This window comes from Silurus meridionalis, chromosome 6 (genome assembly GCF_014805685.1).
Source record: "Silurus meridionalis isolate SWU-2019-XX chromosome 6, ASM1480568v1, whole genome shotgun sequence".
NCBI lineage: Eukaryota > Metazoa > Chordata > Actinopteri > Siluriformes > Siluridae > Silurus > Silurus meridionalis.
In genome coordinates, this window is record NC_060889.1 from 23,698,639 (window position 1) to 23,722,480 (window position 23,842).

At 34.3% G+C, this 23,842-nt stretch overlaps 1 protein-coding gene, 1 long non-coding RNA gene and 1 other non-coding gene across 3 annotated transcripts; 2 read left to right on the top strand and 1 right to left on the bottom strand.

The window, feature by feature from the left end:
* The first annotated feature begins 1,043 nt into the window (after positions 1 to 1,043).
* LOC124387530 (Fc receptor-like protein 5) lies at positions 1,044 to 23,196 on the top strand. The gene is made up of 17 exons (XM_046851940.1): positions 1,044 to 1,084; positions 2,918 to 2,953; positions 3,105 to 3,353; positions 3,486 to 3,758; positions 3,916 to 4,188; positions 5,703 to 5,969; positions 6,341 to 6,589; positions 6,798 to 6,905; positions 7,294 to 7,325; positions 17,102 to 17,129; positions 17,263 to 17,454; positions 18,517 to 18,708; positions 19,311 to 19,634; positions 19,806 to 20,066; positions 20,259 to 20,510; positions 22,750 to 22,863; positions 22,941 to 23,196. Exons 1-17 carry the CDS (start codon positions 1,063 to 1,065, stop codon positions 22,994 to 22,996), a joined length of 2,928 nt encoding a protein of 975 aa, XP_046707896.1. The 5' UTR covers positions 1,044 to 1,062; the 3' UTR covers positions 22,997 to 23,196.
* LOC124387253 lies at positions 7,689 to 14,284 on the bottom strand. Its single transcript, XR_006926133.1, has 2 exons — positions 14,165 to 14,284; positions 7,689 to 7,992 (listed from the first exon to the last, which is right to left on the bottom strand). It is a non-coding gene; the product is annotated as an uncharacterized LOC124387253 (long non-coding RNA).
* Positions 8,035 to 8,242, top strand: LOC124388160. The gene has a single exon (XR_006926345.1). It is a non-coding gene; the product is annotated as a small nucleolar RNA U3 (small nucleolar RNA).
* Positions 23,197 to 23,842: the final 646 nt, after the last annotated feature.

Sequence of the window (23,842 nt, forward strand, 5' to 3'; positions counted from 1 at the left end):
CAGCCCAAAGAAGAAGTAAAAAAAAGAAGAAGAAATAGAAGAAGATGAAGTAGGAAATTGTTGCGGATAAGAAGAGAGTAAGGTCACATTGGCAGGATCTGGTGGCAAAACATGACAAGCACAGGAAAAAGAGAGAAGAAATAATAGAAACATAACAGGATGTTTAACATTTCAATCAGGAACTTCTTCATTTCTTGACGAATGGTGTAGAATATATGTTTTAGAAGGTTCATTTTGTTCTCTTAAATTAATAGAATACCTGATTTTTCCAGAGGGAACATTGCAGTAAGTATAAATCAAGTTTTGCTAAATTTTTTCATCATCAGCCATTATTACTGTTTATTGTTCTCTTTTTCTGAAGAGGCATTGTAGAAAACTACCCTTTGCATTTACAAACATCACCTGAGAACTTTTTCAGGCATTGGGTTGGGTGGCAGGTGCAGCATGAGTTTGGGAAATTGCAGTTCAGAAGATTAAGTTTGGTAGTGTAGTTGGCTAGGTGATGCTTTTGCTATTTCATGATCTGCCCATGTGCATTGAGGGTTTGATGATATGTCTCGATATGAAAGATCGTCAATCCCCCAACTTTAAGATCTAACAGTGGATGCTGGAACTTTCACTTCTGTTTTATAAATAGTACACACAGACCACACACAGTGAACAGCTGTGACAGCGTATCTCTGCTAGACTCTCAAAAAATAATCCATTAATCAATTTTAAATCATGCATTCATTTAAATGTATAGTGTGCATCTTTTCTTCATTTATAAAAGGATCTTGTTAATAAAAGAAAATGTCACTTAAGCATTTATCATACAAAAAACATTTGTGAAACATCTTATTCTTGTGAAGGTGATGTTTGAAAAAGTAATGTTCTTCAAACTGCTATTTGTATTAATTTCAAAAAGAAATTAATTAATTAATAAATTAAAGACATGGATATAGGGTTACATAATAAAAAAAAACACAGTTACTTGCAATAAAAGGAAGTGTCTCTGTGTGAAAGAAGACAGGAAGTGGAGTGTCTTTGACTGATCAGTCAGTCATTCCTCAGTATCTCAGGATGGAGCTCCGTTTGATGATCTGTAAGTAAAATTAGGATAATATGTTACAGCATTCACTAGATTTTAACATGATCATTACATTGTATCAGTGTAGATCCGCATCAGCTGTGTCACAGAAATACTTTTATTCTGGTTATTGTTTTTGATGCAGATGCAGGTATACAGGTGGGTCTAAGTTTATAGATGAGTGCATGAACTGCTTAGTTTGTTCTCAGTGACAGTGCTGCTAGTTATCAGACATGCTATTTAATGTGACTTTAATGTCTTTCGTGTCTCTGTCTAACAATATAGATGCTGCACCACTGAATCCAATTTTATGTTTTATTCAAAATTAAAGGTGTTGATGTATCTAATTAATACATTTTTAATGCAAATAAACTGCCAGATTTCAGAGTAGAAGTGTTCCTTTTCTAACAATATCAGTTATGAGTGTAACAGACTTTACTGAGAAAACTTTTGAGAGCATTTTTCCCATAACAGACATTTTTCACCACATTACACAGTCCTAGACTGGATATGTTCATTTATCCTGGACATGCTAGTGAGAGAATAAAAAGCATTGTCAGGATTACATCAAAATCAACACTGGACTACATTTCCCATAAACCTCTGCCCCTCACTGGATCATGTCACCTGACTGTTTTGAAGCTGTATTATGTTTTCTGTGAATGCAGAACCTGTGGTTGTTATCTGTCACTTTTTATCACACAGGTTATGGTTATCTTCTTTATTTTTCTTGTTATTTTTTGTTTAATTTTTTAGGGCTTTATATTTATATGTTCTTTTAAAAAATATAATAATAATAAATAATCTGCACCTGCATCCATCCTCACTTTCTTTACATGAAATACCTTTTTGTAAATACTATTCACTACTGTAACAGGCAGATTTAATGCATTGAAAGATATTCCGGAAAATATTCAAAAGGAATTGCAAATTTTATTTGCAATTGCATTTTTCATATGTGGACGCATAAATTGTGACAAAATCGAAAATGCAATCTTGCATTAGCGTTTGTGTTTTACGAGTTATGACTGTCATATTTAAATAGCAATATTATTTGCAATATTTGTTTAGCAATATTTACATTTGATAAGCAATATTTGCATTTAAATTTCCAAAGCCTTGCACTGAAAGCTGTCAATCAAGTGTTAGTTACTGTTGCTATGTCTGACAAGCCATGCTGCCATGACATAAACGCCTGTCAATCAAGCTCTTTGCGAAGGGTCAATCAACTGTGATCGACTTGCTGTATAAGCATTATAATGTCCTTCACAATTTTACCAACTATTGTTCAAAACATTCTGCAAAAAAGTCTATTACTGGCATTTCCCCTCTAGGCTATAAAAGGTGAGTGATGTCACCGTTCACTGCAAGGCATTGGAATGCAAATGAAAACAGTGCAAGGCTCTGAAAATTCAAATGTAAAAGAAACTGCAATTTCTTTTGAGTTTTAGCAGGCTACATACATGATGCAGAGAAAGTGAAAAGGCGAATGTGGTAATTAATATTGTTATTTAAATATGACAGTCATAACTCGTCAAACATGGGAAATGCAGTTGCAAAAGGACTTTGCTTTTCCATTTGAAATTTGGCAGTCACTGTTTGTTCGCTAAAGTGAAAAAACAAACGGTAATGCAAGATTTAAAATTGTTTGGATCATGTCACAATTTGTGTGTCCACATATGGAAAATGCAGTTTGCAATTCCTTTTGAATATTGTCCCTCAATATCTATCCATATTAACACATTTCTTGCAACTGAAGTGAAACTAAAAATATATCGTTTTTGTGCAGTACAAGGCATTGAAATAAACCAGTGTTACATTATATTCTCTGTTCCTCTTCCCTTTTAGTGCTTATTTCACTGATACGAGTTGGACAAGCTCAAGGTGATTTGTTTATTATATATATATATATGTTGTGTACATGTTAGATTTGTATTAAGGTAGAGAAGGTTGTGTTTGTAGATTGTCTGCCAGAATTTCTGATATACCGTATATATATTGACACTGTGTGTTACCATTTTAACTTTTCCAACAGTTAAACCAGTTCTGTCTGTGCAGCCGAATTCATCCCAAATATTCAGAGGAGAGGAAGTTACACTCACATGTACTATTCTCGGAAGAAGTATAATGTATTACTGGTTAAGAGATGATGTATATACTCACAGCTCTAATGAAAATGTTTACACTATAAAAATACATCAGAGACACAGATACACTTGTTTAGGGTCCATTGTTGCATGGTCAGTGACACCACTGAGTAATGAAGTGACTCTCTCAGTGATAGGTACATGTCTGAACTTACACTCGTGTAATATCTAAAGATACACAAAATCATTACAAATCACACTGATTCAATATCAGATGGACAGAGAAGGGTGTGTTTGACTGATGTCGTGTTTTTGTTGTAACTGTACAGAGAGACCAAAAGCTGTTGTGACTCTGCAGCCTGATGGACAGATATTCAATGGAGAGAAAGTAATGTTCGTATGTGAAATACAAGAACATTCAGACTCTGAGTGGACGTACAACTGGTATAAAGATGATGTTCAGATTTTCCCCTACAATGAAAGCAGAAACTATTCATTCACTGCTTTAGAGTCTGTCAGTGGTAAATACACCTGCAGAGGACAGAGAAAAAGTGACTCTCAGAGCTCAGAGACCAGCAACGCTGTTACACTCACTGTGTCAGGTGTGTGTGTGCCTGTAGGATAAAAAGAATATTTATTTATGAGAAGGACTTTTACATGGTGTTACTAACAGCATGTCTCTGCCTGTATTAGTGTAGTTGTGATTATGATAAACATTCTAAACAGCACATTAACTGCTAGTTTCATCTCAAACTACAGAAAAACCTAAACCTGAACTCACATCAGACCTTAAAGGAGCTGCACTGACAGGAAACTCAGTGACTCTGTACTGTACACTGAAGCTGCAGTCTGCTGGATGGAAGTTTTACTGGAGCAAAGACACACAGAGACGTGACACTGAGACTGAAACACACTCCTACACCATCAGATCAGTTAGAGTCTCTGATGGAGGTCAGTACAGGTGCAGAGCTGGAAGAGGAAACCCAGTCTACTACACACACTACAGTGATGCACTCTGGGTAAATGTTACTGGTGAGTCACAAAGTTTGCAGTGTTAAAAAATGCAAAAAAACAACAACACCCCAACCAAAAATTGACCAAACAATGTATCCGTTTGTATGTCAGTATTTGTTTGGTTTATTAGTAATATACCAATTATTATTACAATTAAATCTAAAATCTCATTCATGCATACTTATAAACTTTGTTAAAATCTGTAAACTCACATATATATTGTGTTATTATAATTGTTTAGTTATAAAAACAGTACTTAGATATGCAATGTTTAGTCAGCTAAAGCAGACCCTTGAGAATTTTTTTTGCGCTACGGACCAGATTAGTGTCAGACAATATTTTTACGGACCGGCCTTTAAGGTGTGGTAGATAAATATAACAAAATAAAATGATATGACCGGCATAAAAACTGGTATTTTCTAAATATAATAATAAATGTGAATCCACTATGTGTTTTTGTTCATTTTGCTAGCTTTTTCAATTTAGCGCTAATATTATAGTATTACGTCTTAGCGGCCGGAGCAGCAGCTTTAAGAAGGTAGCGGATGTAGGTAAGGCATGTGACCGAGGCATCATAACATGCATCAAGTGTGAGTCATAGACAGATGTGAATATTTTTTTTATTTTAAACAACTAAATGGCCTAAACACAACCTCAAAACACAATTAAACAGTAGTGGCTGCTGATAATAAATTTAGGTTTGCCATATTTTGGGTTTTATCATAGGCTATATACTTTATATGACTAAACTATGACTGACTGCTAGTGGCCTAAGTTTTTTATTCAAATGATTGGACACATGCAGAACACTTTTGGCAGAAGTCTAGTGTCCTTGCACAATTCAGCCTGAGGGTGGTGCTCTAATGTTGACTGACAGACTAGACATATACAGTCAATTCACTTTTGTGCCTAATTTTAATTCACTTCCTTTTTTTGTGGTTTCACACCAACACTGTAGCAATCATCTGACTATGCTGCTATATTAACTTGTCCAAGCATGGCTAGTTTCATTGCACAGATATAATGAGTTTTGCAAGGCTTTTTTTTTAGCTTATTAAGAGTGAATATTACTATGGGGTTAGCAAGTTAGCAATATAAATATATTAAAAAGACCTGTTTAAAATCGTGTGCAATGGCATCCCAGAATAATAAATGAAAGTGTCCACATTAAAAACATTAATACACTAAAACAAAGTAAATTTGTGTTGACATTTAATAATAAAAGTTATTAATGTTAGTAATGTTGTATTGTCATTTAAACTTTTAAATTTTGTGTACAGATTGTGTCGCTATTCGTTTAATGATAAGATAGAGTAGGAGCATTTTGAATAAGTTTATGTTGCTTTCATTAGAACACATTGCTATTTAGACAGTTGATAAATACCTGTTATACACTGGGTGAGGAAATCTCTAGCTAGGTGTTAGACATCTTTAAGCAGACTGCCTGTTTTCCACAGCAACAGTGACACCTGGTGGATTTTCCAATGCAATGACACAAGCTAATATATGGTACATTGCTTTGTGTATTTCAGGTGAATCTCCTCCAGTGTCTCTGATCATCAATCCAAGCAGAACTCAACACTTTACTGCTGATTCTATCTCACTGAGCTGTGAGAACCACAGAGACTTTACTGGATGGACAGTGAGAGGATATACATGCAATGAGACATGGTTTGATTGTTTGTCAGTTTCAGGATCTACATGTAACATCAGCTCCCTCTCTCCATCACACACTGGAGTTTACTGGTGTCAGTCTGAATCTGGAGAATGCAGTAATCCTGTCAACATCACAGTACACAGTGAGTCTTCATATAGTTTTATGATTAATAAAGGAAATTCAAAACAGTATAATTTTGTGTCCAAATAGGAAAATACTTCAAGAAAGGATCATAGGACATAACTGAAGTAATGTATAGACTGTCATTTTGTTACATATTTTTACTTGACTTTTATGTAGTGTAATATAATTTACAATATATAATATAATATAAGATAATGAATATAATTGTATTATTTTATATTATATTTTTGTTTATAATGCAATGTTTCTTCAGAAGATTTCAGATGATACATTTTAACATGCAATAAAATTGATCTTCTGCATGAAATTAGGTGGTCTTGTGCAGATTTTACTGAAGCTGTAAATAAGGTGCTTTTCTCTTTCCTACAGATGGTGATGTGATCCTGGACAGTCCTGTCCATCCTTTAACTGAGGGACGTCCTCTGACTTTGCACTGTTTATATCGCAACACAAAGATCTCAGACTCTGGTGTAGATTTTTATAAAGATGATTTGATCGTCCAGAATCAGACTACAGGAGAGATGATCTTCAGTAGTGTCTCAAAGTCAGATGAAGGTTTCTATCACTGTAAACATCCAGAGAGAGGAGAGTCACCAAAAAGCTGGATTTCAGTCAGAGGTGAGGAAATTATTTAGTTTATTAAATATAGAATAGAAATGTTGTCAAATATAATAAAAATAACTGTAAAAAAAAAAAAAAAGTAAAATAATAAGTGACGTTTTGGTGTCATGTCTTGTATTTATTAGAGATTGTTCTACACTTTACACAATAATATTATTATTATTATTATTTTACTCCTCATCATTTCAAACTCCTAATTGCTCAGATTCAGAAGCTCCAGTATCAGTGTTCAGGCTGATGAGCAGTCTGATGACGGTTTCCGTGTATCTGCTGCTCACCATCGTTGTGGCAGTGAAATGTTACAGAGCTCGAGGTAAAAACATTTTCAGTAGTTTTGTACATTTTACATAATAAACATTCTGACATGCTGTAACAGAAGAAACACTTTTCATTTATCATAAGGATTTACTTTAATACTACAATTTTAACATTTCCACAATATATATATTTGATAGACTTACAGTAACTGTAAGAGATTAAAAGTCTGAAGTTACAAAATAGTGTACAGAAATTTAAAGCAGAGAAAAAAAAATATTAAATAATAATTTATATTTTATATGTTGATTTAATTTATTTCTTGCTCATTATATAAACACAGTTTTACTTGGGATACATTCATAGTGTAATAGCAAATGTGATATCTCAAAGTTTAATTAAGTAATTGTAATATCCTCAATTAATTCAATATTTTTATTTGACAGTTCAGACTGATGATGACAACATCCAGAATACAGTTTTATAGGAGTAAACAAACTTTATCCACAGTATACAATATTGTTGCTATATAAAGTATTTACTAGATAATCTTGTTTTTTTTTTTAAGTCAATAAGCTTCCTAATGTGTAGTAAGGATGCATTAAAAAAAGTGGTAATAGATTAGTTTTTTAATCAATAAACAAAATGGAAAGTAAATGAACAGACGAGAAATCCAAATCAAAACAACTTAAATGCAATACTTAAATATTGTCAGGAAATGCTGGTGATTGGATGAGTGGAAGGAGGACCCAAATGTGGGATGCCACAGGGGTAAGATGAAAAAAAAAAACAGTTTTTAATTAATAACGAGGCAGGCAGAACAGGTACAGGATCGGGAACAGGATCTAGGGTCAGAGCCAACAGAGACAAGGCAAAAACACAACCCATGTTCTAAAAACAGGCAAACAGGGTAATGCAGGCATAGACGAAAACAAATCCAAAAAAAACAGTCCAAAATTCAGAGAGCTGGTAAACAATGCAACATAGGCATAGCAAAAACACAAAAACCAAAAACAGTCCAGAGTCCAAACCAGAAAAAGGAAGGTAGAGCAGAACAGGGATCAGGGATCAGGAACAAAAATGGCCGCCGACACGGAAGCGTGCACCGCAAACCCGGAAGTGAGTGCCGCGAAAACTGGAAGATCCTGCCAAATATAGTTGTGTGTTATTTTGGGTTCTTGACTGTACCTTCTATACTTTCAGGGATCATTTCTATAGTGTGTAACTTGGAAATGTGATTTGAATGTCTCTCTAAACATGGTGATGATTTATGATGTACTTTTTTAACATGAATCATATTTTAGCTCATGATCTAATTCATTGGCTTCAATAATTGATGACTTGATGACTGTTTTTAATGAAGTATGAGAGGAATAGTACATGAGCATGAGTGATTATTATAGAAGAAAATATGGATTATGCATGTGTGTTTGTTCAATGTTATCAGGGTTTTTAAAATAAAGAAAAATAAAAGTGATTTTAATGTTAATAAAATTATTTTCTTTCATGGTTTGTAGACAATGGTTTTATTATTCTGTGAAAAGAATCGTATTTTCTTGTATGTGATGCTATGTGGAGGCAATAAAATGTGGAAATAAAAAGTCTGAATTTGATGTTAAACAGAATGTGTGAAACCATCAAGTGAAAACATTAAATCAGTCATTATATTCACAATGAGGATCAATTGATAATTGATCAATTGATCAATTTATAAATTCATAATTTAGTAATAAAAAAAAACATTTTATTTAGTTTTGTAGGATTTTCATAGCAACTTAGAAGTTCCATCCCACAGGGTTTTAGACAAATCTAACTTAGAAGGCTATATCATTGTTTTTGAGATTGGTAATGCAATTATCGGCGACAGTTTTGAAGTTTGCTGCCAAATTAGCACCTTTGTTGTGTAAGGAATTTAAGGAAGACCTTGTCTCTCCACTATCCGTGAGACAGGCTATTATATCAGTCCTTCTCAAAAAGAATAAGGATCTGTTTATCTTATCATCCGGTCAGTTTACTCTGCTGTGATTATAAAATCCTGGTAATCAAAGTTGAGCCAGTCATGAGAAAGGTAATTCATCCAGATCAAACTGGGTTTATTGCTGGGAGGAGGTTGTCCTCCAATCTTTGTCACTTATTTATTGTTATCTACCCAAAAATAATTTTAACCCAGAAATCTTAATATCTTTAAATGCCCACAAAGCATTTGATAGAATTGAATATGTTTACCTATTTGCAACTCTTAGAAGGTTTGGCTTTGGCCCAGTGTTCTGTGCTTTCCACTCTCTAGGGGGACAAGGCAGAGTTGCCCTCTGTCCACCACTGCCTTTTAATATTGCCATCGAGCCTCTCACAATCCTGATGAGGAATATAGATGGCCTGCCTGGAATATTTAAGGAGGGACATGAGCATAAGCTACTGCTCTATGCCGACGATCTCCTACCCTTCCTGTCTAATCCAGATTCCTCTTGTTGGGAAGATTGACTCCATTAAAATGACAATACTACCAAGATTTTTGTATTTGTTTCAGATTGTGCCATTTATTCCCAAAACATTTTTCAAGGATGTGAATAATTATGTTTCTATGTTTCATTGGGATGAGAAAATTCCTCGCATAAGAATAGTAAACAAGCTTTGCCTTCTGCCCCTATCCTGTTAAATCCTCTGTTTGCTCCTTCCCTTAAAGATTCATCATTTCATGTGTGGTTCAGAAACAGAATTAGCTGTGTTAAGGACCTTTTAAAAAATGGCACATTCATTTAATTCCAAAAGCTAAGTATGGACTTTGAGATCCCTCAGTCTAATTTATTTAGTTACTTACAAGTCCGTAGCATCATTAAAAAAACACTTCTTACCTTCCACGAACCAACCAGAAGGGGGCTGGATAGAAGAGTTGCTAATATGGACCCTTTTCAAAAGGGCATGATGTCCATTTAATATGACATTATTCAAAGAATTGCCTCTCCATCTCTAGATTATACAAGAAGGCAATGGAAGGAGGAACTGGGAATAGAGATATCAGATACAGCCTGGCAAATGCGCAACATAATTGATACACTCGTCTTCTGTATGTATCAGACTGACTTTTACAGGTCAAGGTGATTCATATGCTACATTTGTCTAAGATCAAGCTGGCTAAAATGTATCCAGGGTCAGATTAATCTTGCCCCAGATGTGGTTTGTAATCAGCAGACCTGAGTCATATGTTCTGGGGATGCCCCAGATTAAAGGTTTTTTGGATAGACATCTTCAGAACATTCTCATCTATATGTAATAAAGATATGGACCCTAATCGCTTGACTTCCATTTTCGGTGTAGTGCTGGAAGAAATGCACTTATTGGCTAATCGGATAGAAATCATCGCCTTTATCTCATTATTGGCTGACGCCTGATCCTTCTCAGTTGGACAAAGGCAAGGCCACCATCTCACAAACAATAGGTATTGGAGGTGATGTCTTATCTTAAACTTGAGCATCTTAAGTATACTATCTGAGGTTCCTCTGGAAAGTTCTACAGGGTCTGGCAGCCCTACTAACTTATATTGAATCGTCATGGGCTACTATTTGGTGTAGAATATGTGAGCTAAGAAGAATGTTGCTTATGTCTGTGTGGTTGTGATTGCTGTGTAACATTAAAAATCAATAAAAAATATTTAAATAAAACTATAAAGTTTGTTGTTATAGTGTAGGTGAGTGAAAGTATTGACTTTGAGTAAACCTCAACCTCAGTACAGTTCTTGTGAAATAATCCTATGCAGCATGGATAGCTGTTCATCTTGTGCATTATGAGTCTAAAGATCTATCATTGATTCAGGATCAGGATTTGTGCCTGTGTCACTGCATTAGGATTTTCCATCATCAGATATAATTTCTATAATAAATGTATATAAAATATAAAAATATTTTATGTATTCTTCTAAGCATGCACTGGATTTTGGTAAGTGGCAATCCTTTTATTCTGACAGCACAGATAGACTCTGGAAGAGCATTACATTTAATTGAACATGTGAGAGTAATATGCCACAACCTCTGCACTGAACTGCTTCAACCTTCTCATCAAGCTGCATGCACCATCCATGCACCATCCAAGCCATTGATAGAGGACCCATTGGCAATAAGCTTCAAGTCAAAGTGCTCCAACATGAACTCATATGTTTCTGGTAACTCTCTTGCTTAACCACCCAGTTCTCCTTGGCCTACACTGGAAACGTATATGCTGTAAGTGACATAGTTCTGTGACAGTTACCAAATTCTTATATTTTGGTGGCAGTATTATTAAGTAATAAACAGGAGGAAAAGCGTCAAGAGGAAACAATGACAAGTCCTGACACAATTGAGTCTCGGCAGACTACGGAATCCTTGCACAGAGCCTTAAGCCATTGCTCTCACAATCTCACTGCATCCTTAAATGAGGACAAAGCCCAAACATAATTTCCAGCAACAGTACATATAAATCTATAGTATATAGAATAGAAAAACATTTAAGGAAATGCATAAACAGCTGCAGAAAGTTTTTTTTCCAAATAGCAAGAGGTTACTGTTATGGAATGAGTTAATTGGAACATATTTAACAATTATTTCACTTATAGAGAGAGAATTAAGATCACAGAAAATTTTAAACATCAATAAAATAAATATATTATTCCGAATGATACAGGTAACCAATGGTCATTAACTGTGACAAAGGCACGCACATTTCTCACTCTCTGAATATTCTAGTCCTCAGAAAAAACTGCAAAAGGTTAGCATTCATTTTTTTTTCAACAGGGCTCATTATTAAACCTGGTCTCTCAATTCTCGACATATCGCTTGGCCTACAAATTCCAAAAATAAATTTGCCTGCAGCAAATTATGATACAAATATTCTCAGATATCATCACATTGAAGACTTTGCTTTGATCATGCCACTTTAAGTGCACACAGGTTTAATTGCAACTCTAGTAACTAACTATAAGATTTTGTCACATAATTCACATAATCACATTTTCAATTTCATTATTTGTTAGCTATATGCTACACTTACAAGCTATATAGAGTTTCCTCAACTTCAGAATTTTGGGATCGTTTGTGCAGACACAAAGTCCAGTCAAGTTTATTTTAGTTCCAGGTTGCAGTTTAATGAATACATATGCAAGGCACTCTATTACAATGGAATGTTTCACTGGTGAAAGTTGGTTTTTCTTTGGTCTTTTAGTAAAAATAGGACGCTGTACTATTTAGACCAGGATAAAGTTCCATTAAAAGTTCCCAGAAACATGGACAAGTAGGACCTGTTGTTGACAGGACACTAATCGTTGTGGAGGAGGACCATATATACACTTTACATACCGTAGATACCAGTTACAAAAACTGCTGACATTAGACTGGTCTTAGAATTAAGCTCATCAGCTAAGAATCAAACAGCATTTTCACATATGTATTTCAAGTAGGAGTGTCTGCCAGAAAACTGACAAGGGATACAGTAATTGTGTGTGTGTGTGTGTGTGTGTGTGTGTGTGTGTGTGTGTGTGTGTGTGTGTGTGTGTGTGTGTGTGTGTGTGTGTGTGTGTGTGTGTGTGTGTGTGTGTGTGTGTGTGTGTGACACACAATCACAATTATTTCACAATTTCATTTACACTGAATTATGATGTAATGTAATCACATTTACACAACTTAAAAGACATATCTGGTTCCATCTTAACATAATGGTATACTTGCATAACACATACTTTTAGTTCCTTTTCATTTCCTTTTCATGAGCTTAGGAAAACTTTTCTTTATATATATTAACAGATACAATTCCACCAATTATCATGTCGCTGTGGCGCTATTACTACACCAAATAGTGATGCTGATAACTCCAAAAAGGCGGGGCTTTTTATATTATAGAGGGAGGAAAGATTGCATAAAATGAAGGGATATTGTTTTGTTGCTTTTGTAGGAAGGTTTTCAAAACAGAATGCTGTTTAATGCTAACTGAGAAATGCTGTGCAATTTGAACACGATTTGTTCACCAGAGACAAATTTTTTTTTTCCTAAAAGATTCCTATAATCCTAAGATTTGATTGCTGGTTTGACATGTTTACTGACAGCCGATTATTTGCTGTTGCAATCACTTTTTCCCTTTGATGAAATTCTGGCAGTGTCAGAAGATTTCTGACTCTTTCCTGCAGTGTGACTTCTCCTACAACAACTGTCAAACAAAGAATCAATGGCAACCACCACAGGTATAATGTTGACATGAATCAGGTGAACTCAGCAAGAAGAGATACTTATTGAGTTATGGAGGGAAAAGGAGTGCTTGTATGATGTTTTAATATCAAGGCATCTAATGAACAAAAGGAATGCTACAGATTACCATTAGTGAGAGAGTTTGAGAGTGAAGATTTCTTTAGTTTTTGTGTGCATCAGTTTTTGATTGTCTTACAGTCGGACATTATGACAACTGAGATCATACAGTGTGACATGGGGATCATGTTTGTACAGTCTGATAAGCAACAATCACAAATGACTAAAAGTGGCACAGTGTGCACCCAACATTAGACACACTGGATTAGAAACAAGTGGCACAATATTATTTGGTAAGGTTGATTTTTAATAGGAAGTATAGATGTTGTAATGTTCTTTTTATTACTTTTGTACCATCATGTAGTGAATGATGGATTCCCTTCCCTGTTTGGATGGGCCTTGTAATAACCTACTGTAATCTGTCATTCCACTCCCACACAATTTCCCCCCAATTTAAATAGAAAACTGTTCATTTATTGTATCATACTCTGCTAGAAATAAAAGTAGAACAAATACTTTTGTCTTGTTTATGGCCTTCCCTCCAGCCACCATCACATAATCTCCACCTGTTACTCCCCTTTGCCTACAGACTTAAAGAGGAGACAGACAGGATTTCTCTCATTTCATTCATCTGTTAAAAAATAAAAGCCATTGTCACTGTTGGTGATAAAAATGTTTTCGGTTGAAATAATAATGTGTTTATGACACTAAAACATTTTTTGTCCTTTACATTTGTCAAATAATCTTTTCTTCACAGCAATTACAAATTATGCAGATATGTTATTAAAGAAAATGGAGGAAGGATCATCTTAGACATAAGCAATATATATTATATATATTATAAATAATTAATATACATATACAGATAAGTTAATTTCATTAGTCCAATCCCCTAAGATTCTACAGAAACACGTTATTTACATCCAGCTCCTTACTTTGTTGTTCTTCTGTCTTTTTTTGTCTTAAGGTACCTTTTTTCGGGTTAAACTTGCTTCAGACTGAGATTATGGCTCAACGTCTTCACTAAAAGAGAAGTATAATATAAAATACTTACCTCATACTCTAAAGGAACACAGGAAGCGCTGAGGCTTCTGATCAGTCAGTCATCGAGGAGAATCAGTGATGATGGACTTCAGTTCACTCGCTGTGATGCTCTGTAAGTTAATGTCCTCTTTGTGTTGTTATTAATCTCATGTCCTAAATGATATCTAAACAAGTCAAAGTATATTTTAACACATAGTGATATTTATAATTTAAAAAGCACATGAGTATATTTTGTAAGAGAGACATGAATATCTCAGTACCAGACAGGTGATAAGATGGTGGTTGTTGTTATTGCTGTTGTTGTTGCTGCTGCTGTTGTGTTCTAGTGGACTACAGTTTACACTAATGCTAGGTATTCTTTTTATTTGTTTTACGAATCAAACTGTTTAACTGTTCTGAATCGTCGATTTTACAAGATAAGTGAAAAATATAGGACATTTCATTTTTTAACATCCTTAATTAAAGATATGATGGAAACAGTCAATGGACTTTGCAACCTGCTGGATTGCCACAGCTCTGTTTCCTCTTTGCCGTGTTAGCATGGAGTTCTGCTTTATTTATAAAATGTGTGACCATTTTTTATTATTTGAAACTAAATGATATCATTTTAGTTTTTGATTTACAGTTGCGGTCAAACAAAACCTTCATGCTAAATTAATAGCTGGGGTTTTAAGAATTCTTATCAGTATCTGGGGAGGTTTCCGGCTTTAGTTTTTACTTTCTTTGTGTTTCCGGTTTTCGCCACTAGATGTCACCATTTCGTAACGGTGTCTATAATTATGCCTTGTTTTCATCGGTGTCCTGTGTGCTCTGTGTATTCAAGTTTCCCTTTTGTGTCTGTCTCTTGCTTATTCTTTGAAATTGTGTGGTCTTTGTTTAGTGGATTTGTTGTCCAAAAAAGGTGGAGAAGTTGGAGGAGTTCAGGTACCTGGGGTCAACAGTGCAAAGTAATGGAGAGTGTGTTAGAGAAGTGAAGAAAAGAGTGCAGGCAGGGTGGAGTGGGTGGAGAAGAGTGATAGCAGGAGTGATTTCTGATAGAAGAGTATCTGCAAGAGTGAAAGGAAAAGTTTATAGGACTCTGGTAAAACCTGAGATGTTGTATAGTTTAGAGACAGTGGCATTGAGTAAAAGATTTTTGTTGGGAGTGACGGGGATGGACAGGATCAGAAACTAGTTTATTAGAGAGACAACGCATGTAGAACGTTTTGGAGACAAGGTGAGGGAGGCGAGATTGAGATGGTTTGGACATGTGCAGAGGAGGGACATGCGGTATAATGGGAGGAAAATGCTGAGGATGGAGCCTCCAGGAAGGGGGAAAAGAGGAAAAGACCAAGGAGGAGGTTTATGGATGGGGTGAGGGAAGACATGCAGGTAGTTGGTTGAAAAGAAGCCGATGTAGAGGACTGTGGGATATGGAGACAGATGATCTGCTGTGGCGACCCCTAATGGGAGAAGCCGAAAGAAGAAAAAGGAAGAAGATTAGTTGGACGATTATTTTTTGATTAATCGATTAGACCTATACAAAAAATGTTTTCAATTATTAGATGTTTTGCTTATTATAACTATATAAAACCCTAATTGCAGGGTATTTATGTATAAAAGTGTACTTTAAAAAAATGCAAAAGCCACATATTGAGTTTAACTATCTTTAATTTAGACATTTTAAAGTTTATAGTGCTGCTTGTTCAGAAGTGCATGTGGGATTTCTCCATTGAACAAATTCACTCATGCTGGGTGGGTTTTTCAACAACAAAACAAATAAATAAAAAACAACATTTACTCAATATAAAATATATTGACTTAAAAGAATGAAATAAAATGAAAGACACAAAATAATGCACAGACATTTGTTTATTTGTAAAGATATAGGCATCTAGAATATATAATGACTTTAATTTTGTATAATAATTAAATGCTATATGCATACATTAAATATAATTATAAAAATAAAAAAATAGAAAAAAACAAGCATTTCAATGTAGTAAAGCCGCAGTAAATCATATTTAAAAAACAGATAAGTTACTGTTGTAGTAGGTAAATGCAAATGTGGAAAGGAGAAATGAAGTAATCTAACAGGCTTGATTTATTAGAAATGAAAAAATATGCATTGGTGTACAAATTCATAATCATTCGCTGAAAACCACAACAGTGACTATAAATGTAATCGTTTACTGCTGCTTTTATTTGCTGCTTTCTGATGTAGTGCAATTTGTTTTAAGCAACATTCAGAATTTTTGGTGTGAAAGATTTCGATGTTTGAATTGCTGATGAGTGTAGTATTTGTCATAAAACAACTAAATACTCAAAACTGTATCTCATATTTCTATTTTAATATTTTTATATATATTTTTTGCAATTTGCTGTTCTTGTTTTGTTTCTTAAAGAAAAAAGTGACTTCACTCCACATCATGTTCTCTATTTCTCTTTTCTTTTTAGTGATGATTTCACTTATCCCAGTATGTCATGCTCCAGGTGATTTTTATATAGTAACATTTTTTTTATTGTTTATGTAGATTGCCCTGCAGAAGTTCAGATATTTACATTGATAGTGTGTGTTTTTGCTTTTTAACTTTCCAGCAAATAAACCTGTTCTGTCTGTGCAGCCGAATTCACCCCAAGTATTCAGAGGAGAGAGAGTTACACTCACATGTACTATTCTGGGAAGAAGTGGATTGTACATTTGGTGCAGGGATAATTTTCCTGTTCACACATCTGCTGAAAATGTTTACACTATAACAGTAGATCAGAGCCACAAATACAAATGTGGAAATTTTGATGGATTGTTAAAAAAGAGTGATGAAGTGACTCTCTCAGTTATAGGTACATGTCTGATATTACATTTAAGTACTGATAGATATAATCATTACAAATCACACTAATTCAAACTCAGATTGTCAGAGAAGGTTGTGTTTAAATGCTACGAATATGATTAAATTCTTTTTCATAGTGTTCAGAGAACTCTAACAGTGACTATGGTCAGAAAGTTTTTTACAAGAACTTTTGCATTGTATCACTAACAGCATGTCTCTGCCTGTATTAGTGTAGTAGTGATTGTGATTAACACTCTGAGAGCAGCACATGAACTGTGTGTTTCATCTCCAATTACAGAAAAACCTAAACCTGAACTCACATCGGACCTTAAAGAAGCTGCACTGACAGGAAACTCAGTGACTCTGTACTGTACACTGAAGCTGCAGTCTGCTGGATGGAAGTTTTACTGGAGCAAAGATACACAGAGCCGTGAGACTGAGACTGAAACACACTCCTACACCATCAGATCAGTTAGTGTCTCTGATGGAGGTCAGTACTGGTGCAGAGCTGGAAGAGGAAACCCAGTCTACTACACACACTACAGTGATGCACTCTGGGTAAAAGTCACTGGTGAGTCACAAAATTGCTGTGTATTAAAAAAATAAAATATATAATAATAATAATAATAATAATAATAAATCCTAAATGATATCTAAACAAGTCAAAGGATATTTTAACACATAGTGATATTTATAATTTAAAAAGCACATGAGTATATTTTGTAAGAGAGACATGAATATCTCAGTACCAGACAGGTGATAAGATGGTGGTTGTTGTTATTGCTGTTGTTGTTGCTGCTGCTGTTGTGTTCTAGTGGACTACAGTTTACACTAATGCTAGGTATTCTTTTTATTTGTTTTACGAATCAAACTGTTTAACTGTTCTGAATCGTCGATTTTACAAGATAAGTGAAAAATATAGGACATTTCATTTTTTAACATCCTTAATTAAAGATATGATGGAAACAGTCAATGGACTTTGCAACCTGCTGGATTGCCACAGCTCTGTTTCCTCTTTGCCGTGTTAGCATGGAGTTCTGCTTTATTTATAAAATGTGTGACCATTTTTTATTATTTGAAACTAAATGATATCATTTTAGTTTTTGAAGAAGTGGATTGTACATTTGGTGCAGGGATAATTTTCCTGTTCACACATCTGCTGAAAATGTTTACACTATAACAGTAGATCAGAGCCACAAATACAAATGTGGAAATTTTGATGGATTGTTAAAAAAGAGTGATGAAGTGACTCTCTCAGTTATAGGTACATGTCTGATATTACATTTAAGTACTGATAGATATAATCATTACAAATCACACTAATTCAAACTCAGATTGTCAGAGAAGGTTGTGTTTAAATGCTACGAATATGATTAAATTATTTTTCATAGTGTTCAGAGAACTCTAACAGTGACTATGGTCAGAAAGTTTTTTACAAGAACTTTTGCATTGTATCACTAACAGCATGTCTCTGCCTGTATTAGTGTAGTAGTGATTGTGATTAACACTCTGAGAGCAGCACATGAACTGTGTGTTTCATCTCCAACTACAGAAAAACCTAAACCTGAACTCACATCGGACCTTAAAGAAGCTGCACTGACAGGAAACTCAGTGACTCTGTACTGTACACTGAAGCTGCAGTCTGCTGGATGGAAGTTTTACTGGAGCAAAGATACACAGAGCCGTGAGACTGAGACTGAAACACACTCCTACACCATCAGATCAGTTAATGTCTCTGATGGAGGTCAGTACTGGTGCAGAGCTGGAAGAGGAAACCCAGTCTACTACACACACTACAGTGATGCACTCTGGGTAAACGTCACTGGTGAGTCACAAAATTGCTGTGTATTAAAAAAATAAAATATATAATAATAATAATAATAATAATAATAATAATAATAATAATAATAATAATGAAATTAAATGCTGCACCTGCTTTTTTTTCTTTCTTTTTTTTTTTTTGCCAAACCCAGCATCACAATTACAGATTAATTTTATTATGAAATATGATGCCTTTTTTTATTTTTTAAACATATGTGTTCCAAGTGTTTGGACAAATGAAATGCCCATTAATGCAGAAAACATAAACATCACAAAAATTTGAATACATTTATACAAACAGTAAATTCTTTAATAACATTGTGTTTGCAAAACATTGCATCTTCTTAAGTGACTTGTTATATTATTAAATATTATATCATATATATTTTTTTACAAACTGTCAGTCTAATTACAGTAGTATCAGAAATGTATTTATTGCAATGTGTATTTGTTGGAAATATGCATAATTTGATTATGATATTATATTACATGTAACTACTTTGTACACTTTTTCCATCTGTTGTCTATCAGATGCAGCAGAGGCAGTCGTGAGTGTGTCTCCACAGAGTTGGCTGACTGAAGGAGACTCAGTTACTCTAAACTGTGAGATTAAATCCTCCTCTACAGACTGGACATTCAGCTGGTACACAGATGTTCTCTACAGAGACAGTCAGGGTTCCTACAAGCACAGACCAGAGCTTCTCTCAAACAGCAGCAGAGGATCTGGAGGTTCCTACACACTCAGTCCTGTTACTCTGAACCACACAGGAGTTTATATGTGCAGAGCAGTGAGAGGAGAACAAGTCTATTACTCACAGTACAGCAAAGATCAGCCACTGTGGATCACTGGTGAGGAAATAAGTGTTTGTACGTAAATGACCGATAGTATATTTTTGTAATATATTATATTGTCTGTAAAAATCTGTAGTGTCAGATTCTCTTCTATTTAAACTAAATGATCAGAAATGAAGGCTAAAGATTTTCATAATAACATCATAAATTTTATTTTGTGTATTTCAGGTGAATCTCGTTCAGTGTCTCTGATCATCAATCCCAGCAGATCTCAACACTTTATTTCTGACTCTCTGTCACTGCGCTGTGAGAACCAGAGAGACTCTACTGAATGGGCAGTGAGAGGATACATGAACAATGGGGTGTTTTTTGGTTGTTCATCAGTTTCAGCATGTAACATCAGCTCCCTCTTTCAATCACACACTGGAGTTTACTGGTGTCAGTCTGAATCTGGAGAACGCAGTAATCCTGTCAACATCACAGTACACAGTGAGTCTTCATGTTGTGTGATTATCGATAAAGGAAAAAGAAAACAGCATAACTTTGTGTGTCTAAATAGAAAACCATCTAACGAATGTGTAGAGTTTTTTTCGTTAGACTGAACATATTTTATGTTTACTCATTATTATTGTTTCTGGGATTGCGTTGTTGTACAATAGTTTTTTTTTCTCTTTCCTACAGATGGTGATGTGATCCTGGACAGCCCTGTCCATCCTGTAAATGAGGGAAATCCTCTGACTTTACACTGTTTATATCTCAACACAAAGATCTCAGACTCTGGCTTTGATTTCTATAAAAATGATTCAGTTCTCCTGGAACAGACTACAGGACTGATGACCATCAGCAGTGTGTCAAAGTCAGATGAAGGTTTCTACTACTGTACACACCCAGAGAGAGGAGAGTCACCGAAAAGCTGGATTTCAGTCAGATTAAGTAAGAATGAATGAATGCCAAAAATATTTACTTAGAAAGGAATAAAACTCAATTGGGATTTAGGAAACGAATTAACTAAGTTCTGTTGAATATTTTTCAATAACAGCATGTCTTCATGTTTTCTTTTAGATTCTTTTTACAACCAACATATTATATGTATTAATTTAGCACTTAATGACACATTTTTTATCTTAATTATATTTAATTACTAAAACAATCAACTAGTTTTCTAATGAGGAAGACACAGATTTTGATGGGTTCTGATGCTAAGTCAATTACTCCCTTGCTGTTCTGTATGGTGAATCATTCAATCAAGGAGACAATTTCAATGTGGCTTGTGTATATTCTTAAAGAAAAAACTTCTCAACTGTGTCCAAAAGGTGCTAAGATTCTGCCGACCTGACTGAATAAACATGTCTAAACTTCTCTTTTAATCCGGACAAATGGTTATTTAATTTCTTTGAGGCAATTTATGAGTGTTATTTCCTGTTACCAAATACTTTATGGCAGTGACATGCACTGAGGTCAAGGGTGGGTGAGGCACTGGAGGACAAAGCCAGATTTTACACATATAGGAACCCCAAAGAAATTAAATTATTACATTTTCAATAACTTTGTTTGATTAGGCAATTTTAATTTTCTAGTTAATAGCATATTCTTAATGCACACATTAAGAATATGAGTCACATTTTATTCCCTTTTTTCATGAATTTTGGTGCCTATTTTTCATTATCAGTAGGGGACAGATGTGGGATGAACCACAGAAGAAGCTGTTAAGATTTCGAACAGCTCTTGTTGTCAGTACAGTTCAGATATTCACTCAATCATCACAAATAAAAATATACATTGCCGGAGGTGGAAAGAGTAATAATATATTCTACTCTGGTAAAAGTATTGTTACTTCAATGAAATTTTACTTAAGGACAAGTTATTGGTCCAAAAATCTTCTCAGGTAAAAGTAAAAATTAACTCATTGGTAAATTTTACTCTGAGTAAATTTTTAAAGCTTTTATATATATATATATATATATATATATATATATATATATATATATATATATATATATATATATATATATATATACAACAAGCAAACAATTATAATTATTTTTTATTTATTTAGTTTTTGTACTCAGCAACAGAGGTGATTTAATATGTACAAAACATCTAACACAGTGGTCCCCAACCCCCGGGTCAATTGGTTGTCTTTGGGTCAATTGGTACCGGGCCGCACAGAAAGAATACATAACTTACATTGTTTCCGTTTTATTATCTGATTCTGAATAGTTTTATTTTGGAAAATTACCGGCTTCTCTACACCACATCTGTCTATGACTCTTGATGCATGTCATGATGCCTCGTTCACATGTCTTACCTCCATTCTCTACCTTCTTAAAGGTGCTGCTCAGGCCGCTAACACATAATACATTACCACTAAATTGAAACCCCCAAGCACGCACAACGAACAAAAAACAACACAGTGGATTCACGATTATTATTATATTTAGAAAATATCAGTTTTTATACCGGTCGTATCATTTTAATTTGTTGTATTTATAACATTTATATCTGGTCTGTGGTGCAAAAAAAGGTTGGGGACCACTGCTCTAACACATACTTATAACAAATCTTAAACTTAATACTTAAGTAAGTAAGTTAAAAACTACTTTAACCTGAGTAAATGTAATTCATTACTTCCAGCTCTGTACATTGATTAGTCTTCCCATTATTTATAAATTACATCCATATGCCTATCCTTCTGAACAAAGACATACTTAGTAGTAGAAGTTGTTACGGTAGTGCAAGACTTGCAATCAATTTCCATTCCTTCAACTGTAAAATTTTGTTACCGCTAGTAAACAGTAGAAGAAATGGGAGTATTATCAGTACTAGGGCTCTCGCATTCCCCCATCATGGCAGGGGTAACGTCTGCCTCTCATGGTACTTTTTTTATTCTATCAATAAAAATAAACTTAAATTACATATAGATAATATAAATTAAATACTGACATGTATTTTTTATTCTTTTTTCCTTAGTCTATATGGTGTATTTACTATAAAAGTTCATATCAATAAGCTGTTGCTTTTGAAATGACAATTCGATTTGAACAGATTCAGGGATACAGCTCTGTGCTATAAAGTGTACATTAAAGCAAGTGTTTCTTTGCATCTTGTGTTTATTTAGGAGTTTGTTCTGCACTTAACACAGTGGTATAATTGTTATATTCATCATTCTCAGGTCAGTCATTTGCGAAAACTGGACTAGTGTTTAGGCTAATCAGCAGTCTAGTGACGATCTCTGTGTATCTACTGCTGACCGTCACTTTGGCAGTGAAATGTTACAGAGCTCGAGGTAAGAACATTTCTGTTAGTACTTTTGTACATTTTAATAAACTTTACAATTCATGTTTTTCTTTATTTATTTTACAGTTCAGACTGATAGAGAAAACACCAAGAATGCTGTTATAGAGGAGGTTCAACTATGAAAAACTGGATATATATTAACTCCATTTTGTGTAATAATTTTTTCCCTTTAGTTGTGAGATAATATTGATTTGTTGGATTAAGTTATTAAGTATTTATTGGATCTTCGTGCTTTTCCAAAACCCACACACTTACCCAGCGGGTCCTGGTAGAAGTAAATGCAACATGTGAAGCTGAAGTGAAGTGTGCAATAAAGTAAACTACATTATTCTTTTTGTCAGTCTGGTTTTGTTCTAAGCAAAGACCGCCCGGTCCATGAATATTCAGAAATTGATAAAAGGTATTGTTATTGTACCACAGGGTATAATGATAAGGTAGATATCCTATGATATAAAAACTGTAGTATTGTTTCATGGCCAGTTATGTGTTATTCTCTTACAAGGAAGAAGATAAAAAGGCTTGAGTTTATTAATTTTATACCTTTGGCATTCGGAATCCTTTGCGATTAACTCTCAGTATGAAGTCTAAATATCTGATAGATATGGAGCTCAAAACTATTACAGTTTAGTTTTTATTTAACTGTATCATAACTGTATAACTTTATTTTATATAACTGTATCTATTTATCTTTATTTAATTTAATCTAAAGTGTGTTTGGCCATTTCTGTCTGTCTCTGACCACCAAACTGATGACTATAATAATTATATAAAAATAAGTTATAATAACCTCCACTTTTTAAGGCCTGGATGTGGTGATTTGTGCTGCTTCAGATATAAAAGCATAGTGGGTACAAGCACCGCTGTCAGATGTTTATTATCTGCCTCATGGATTTAGCATAGTAGGTAATTGTACTTTTTAATATGTGCTGGAATGTAGACACACCCAGTATTGTTCTATTCAATCCTCA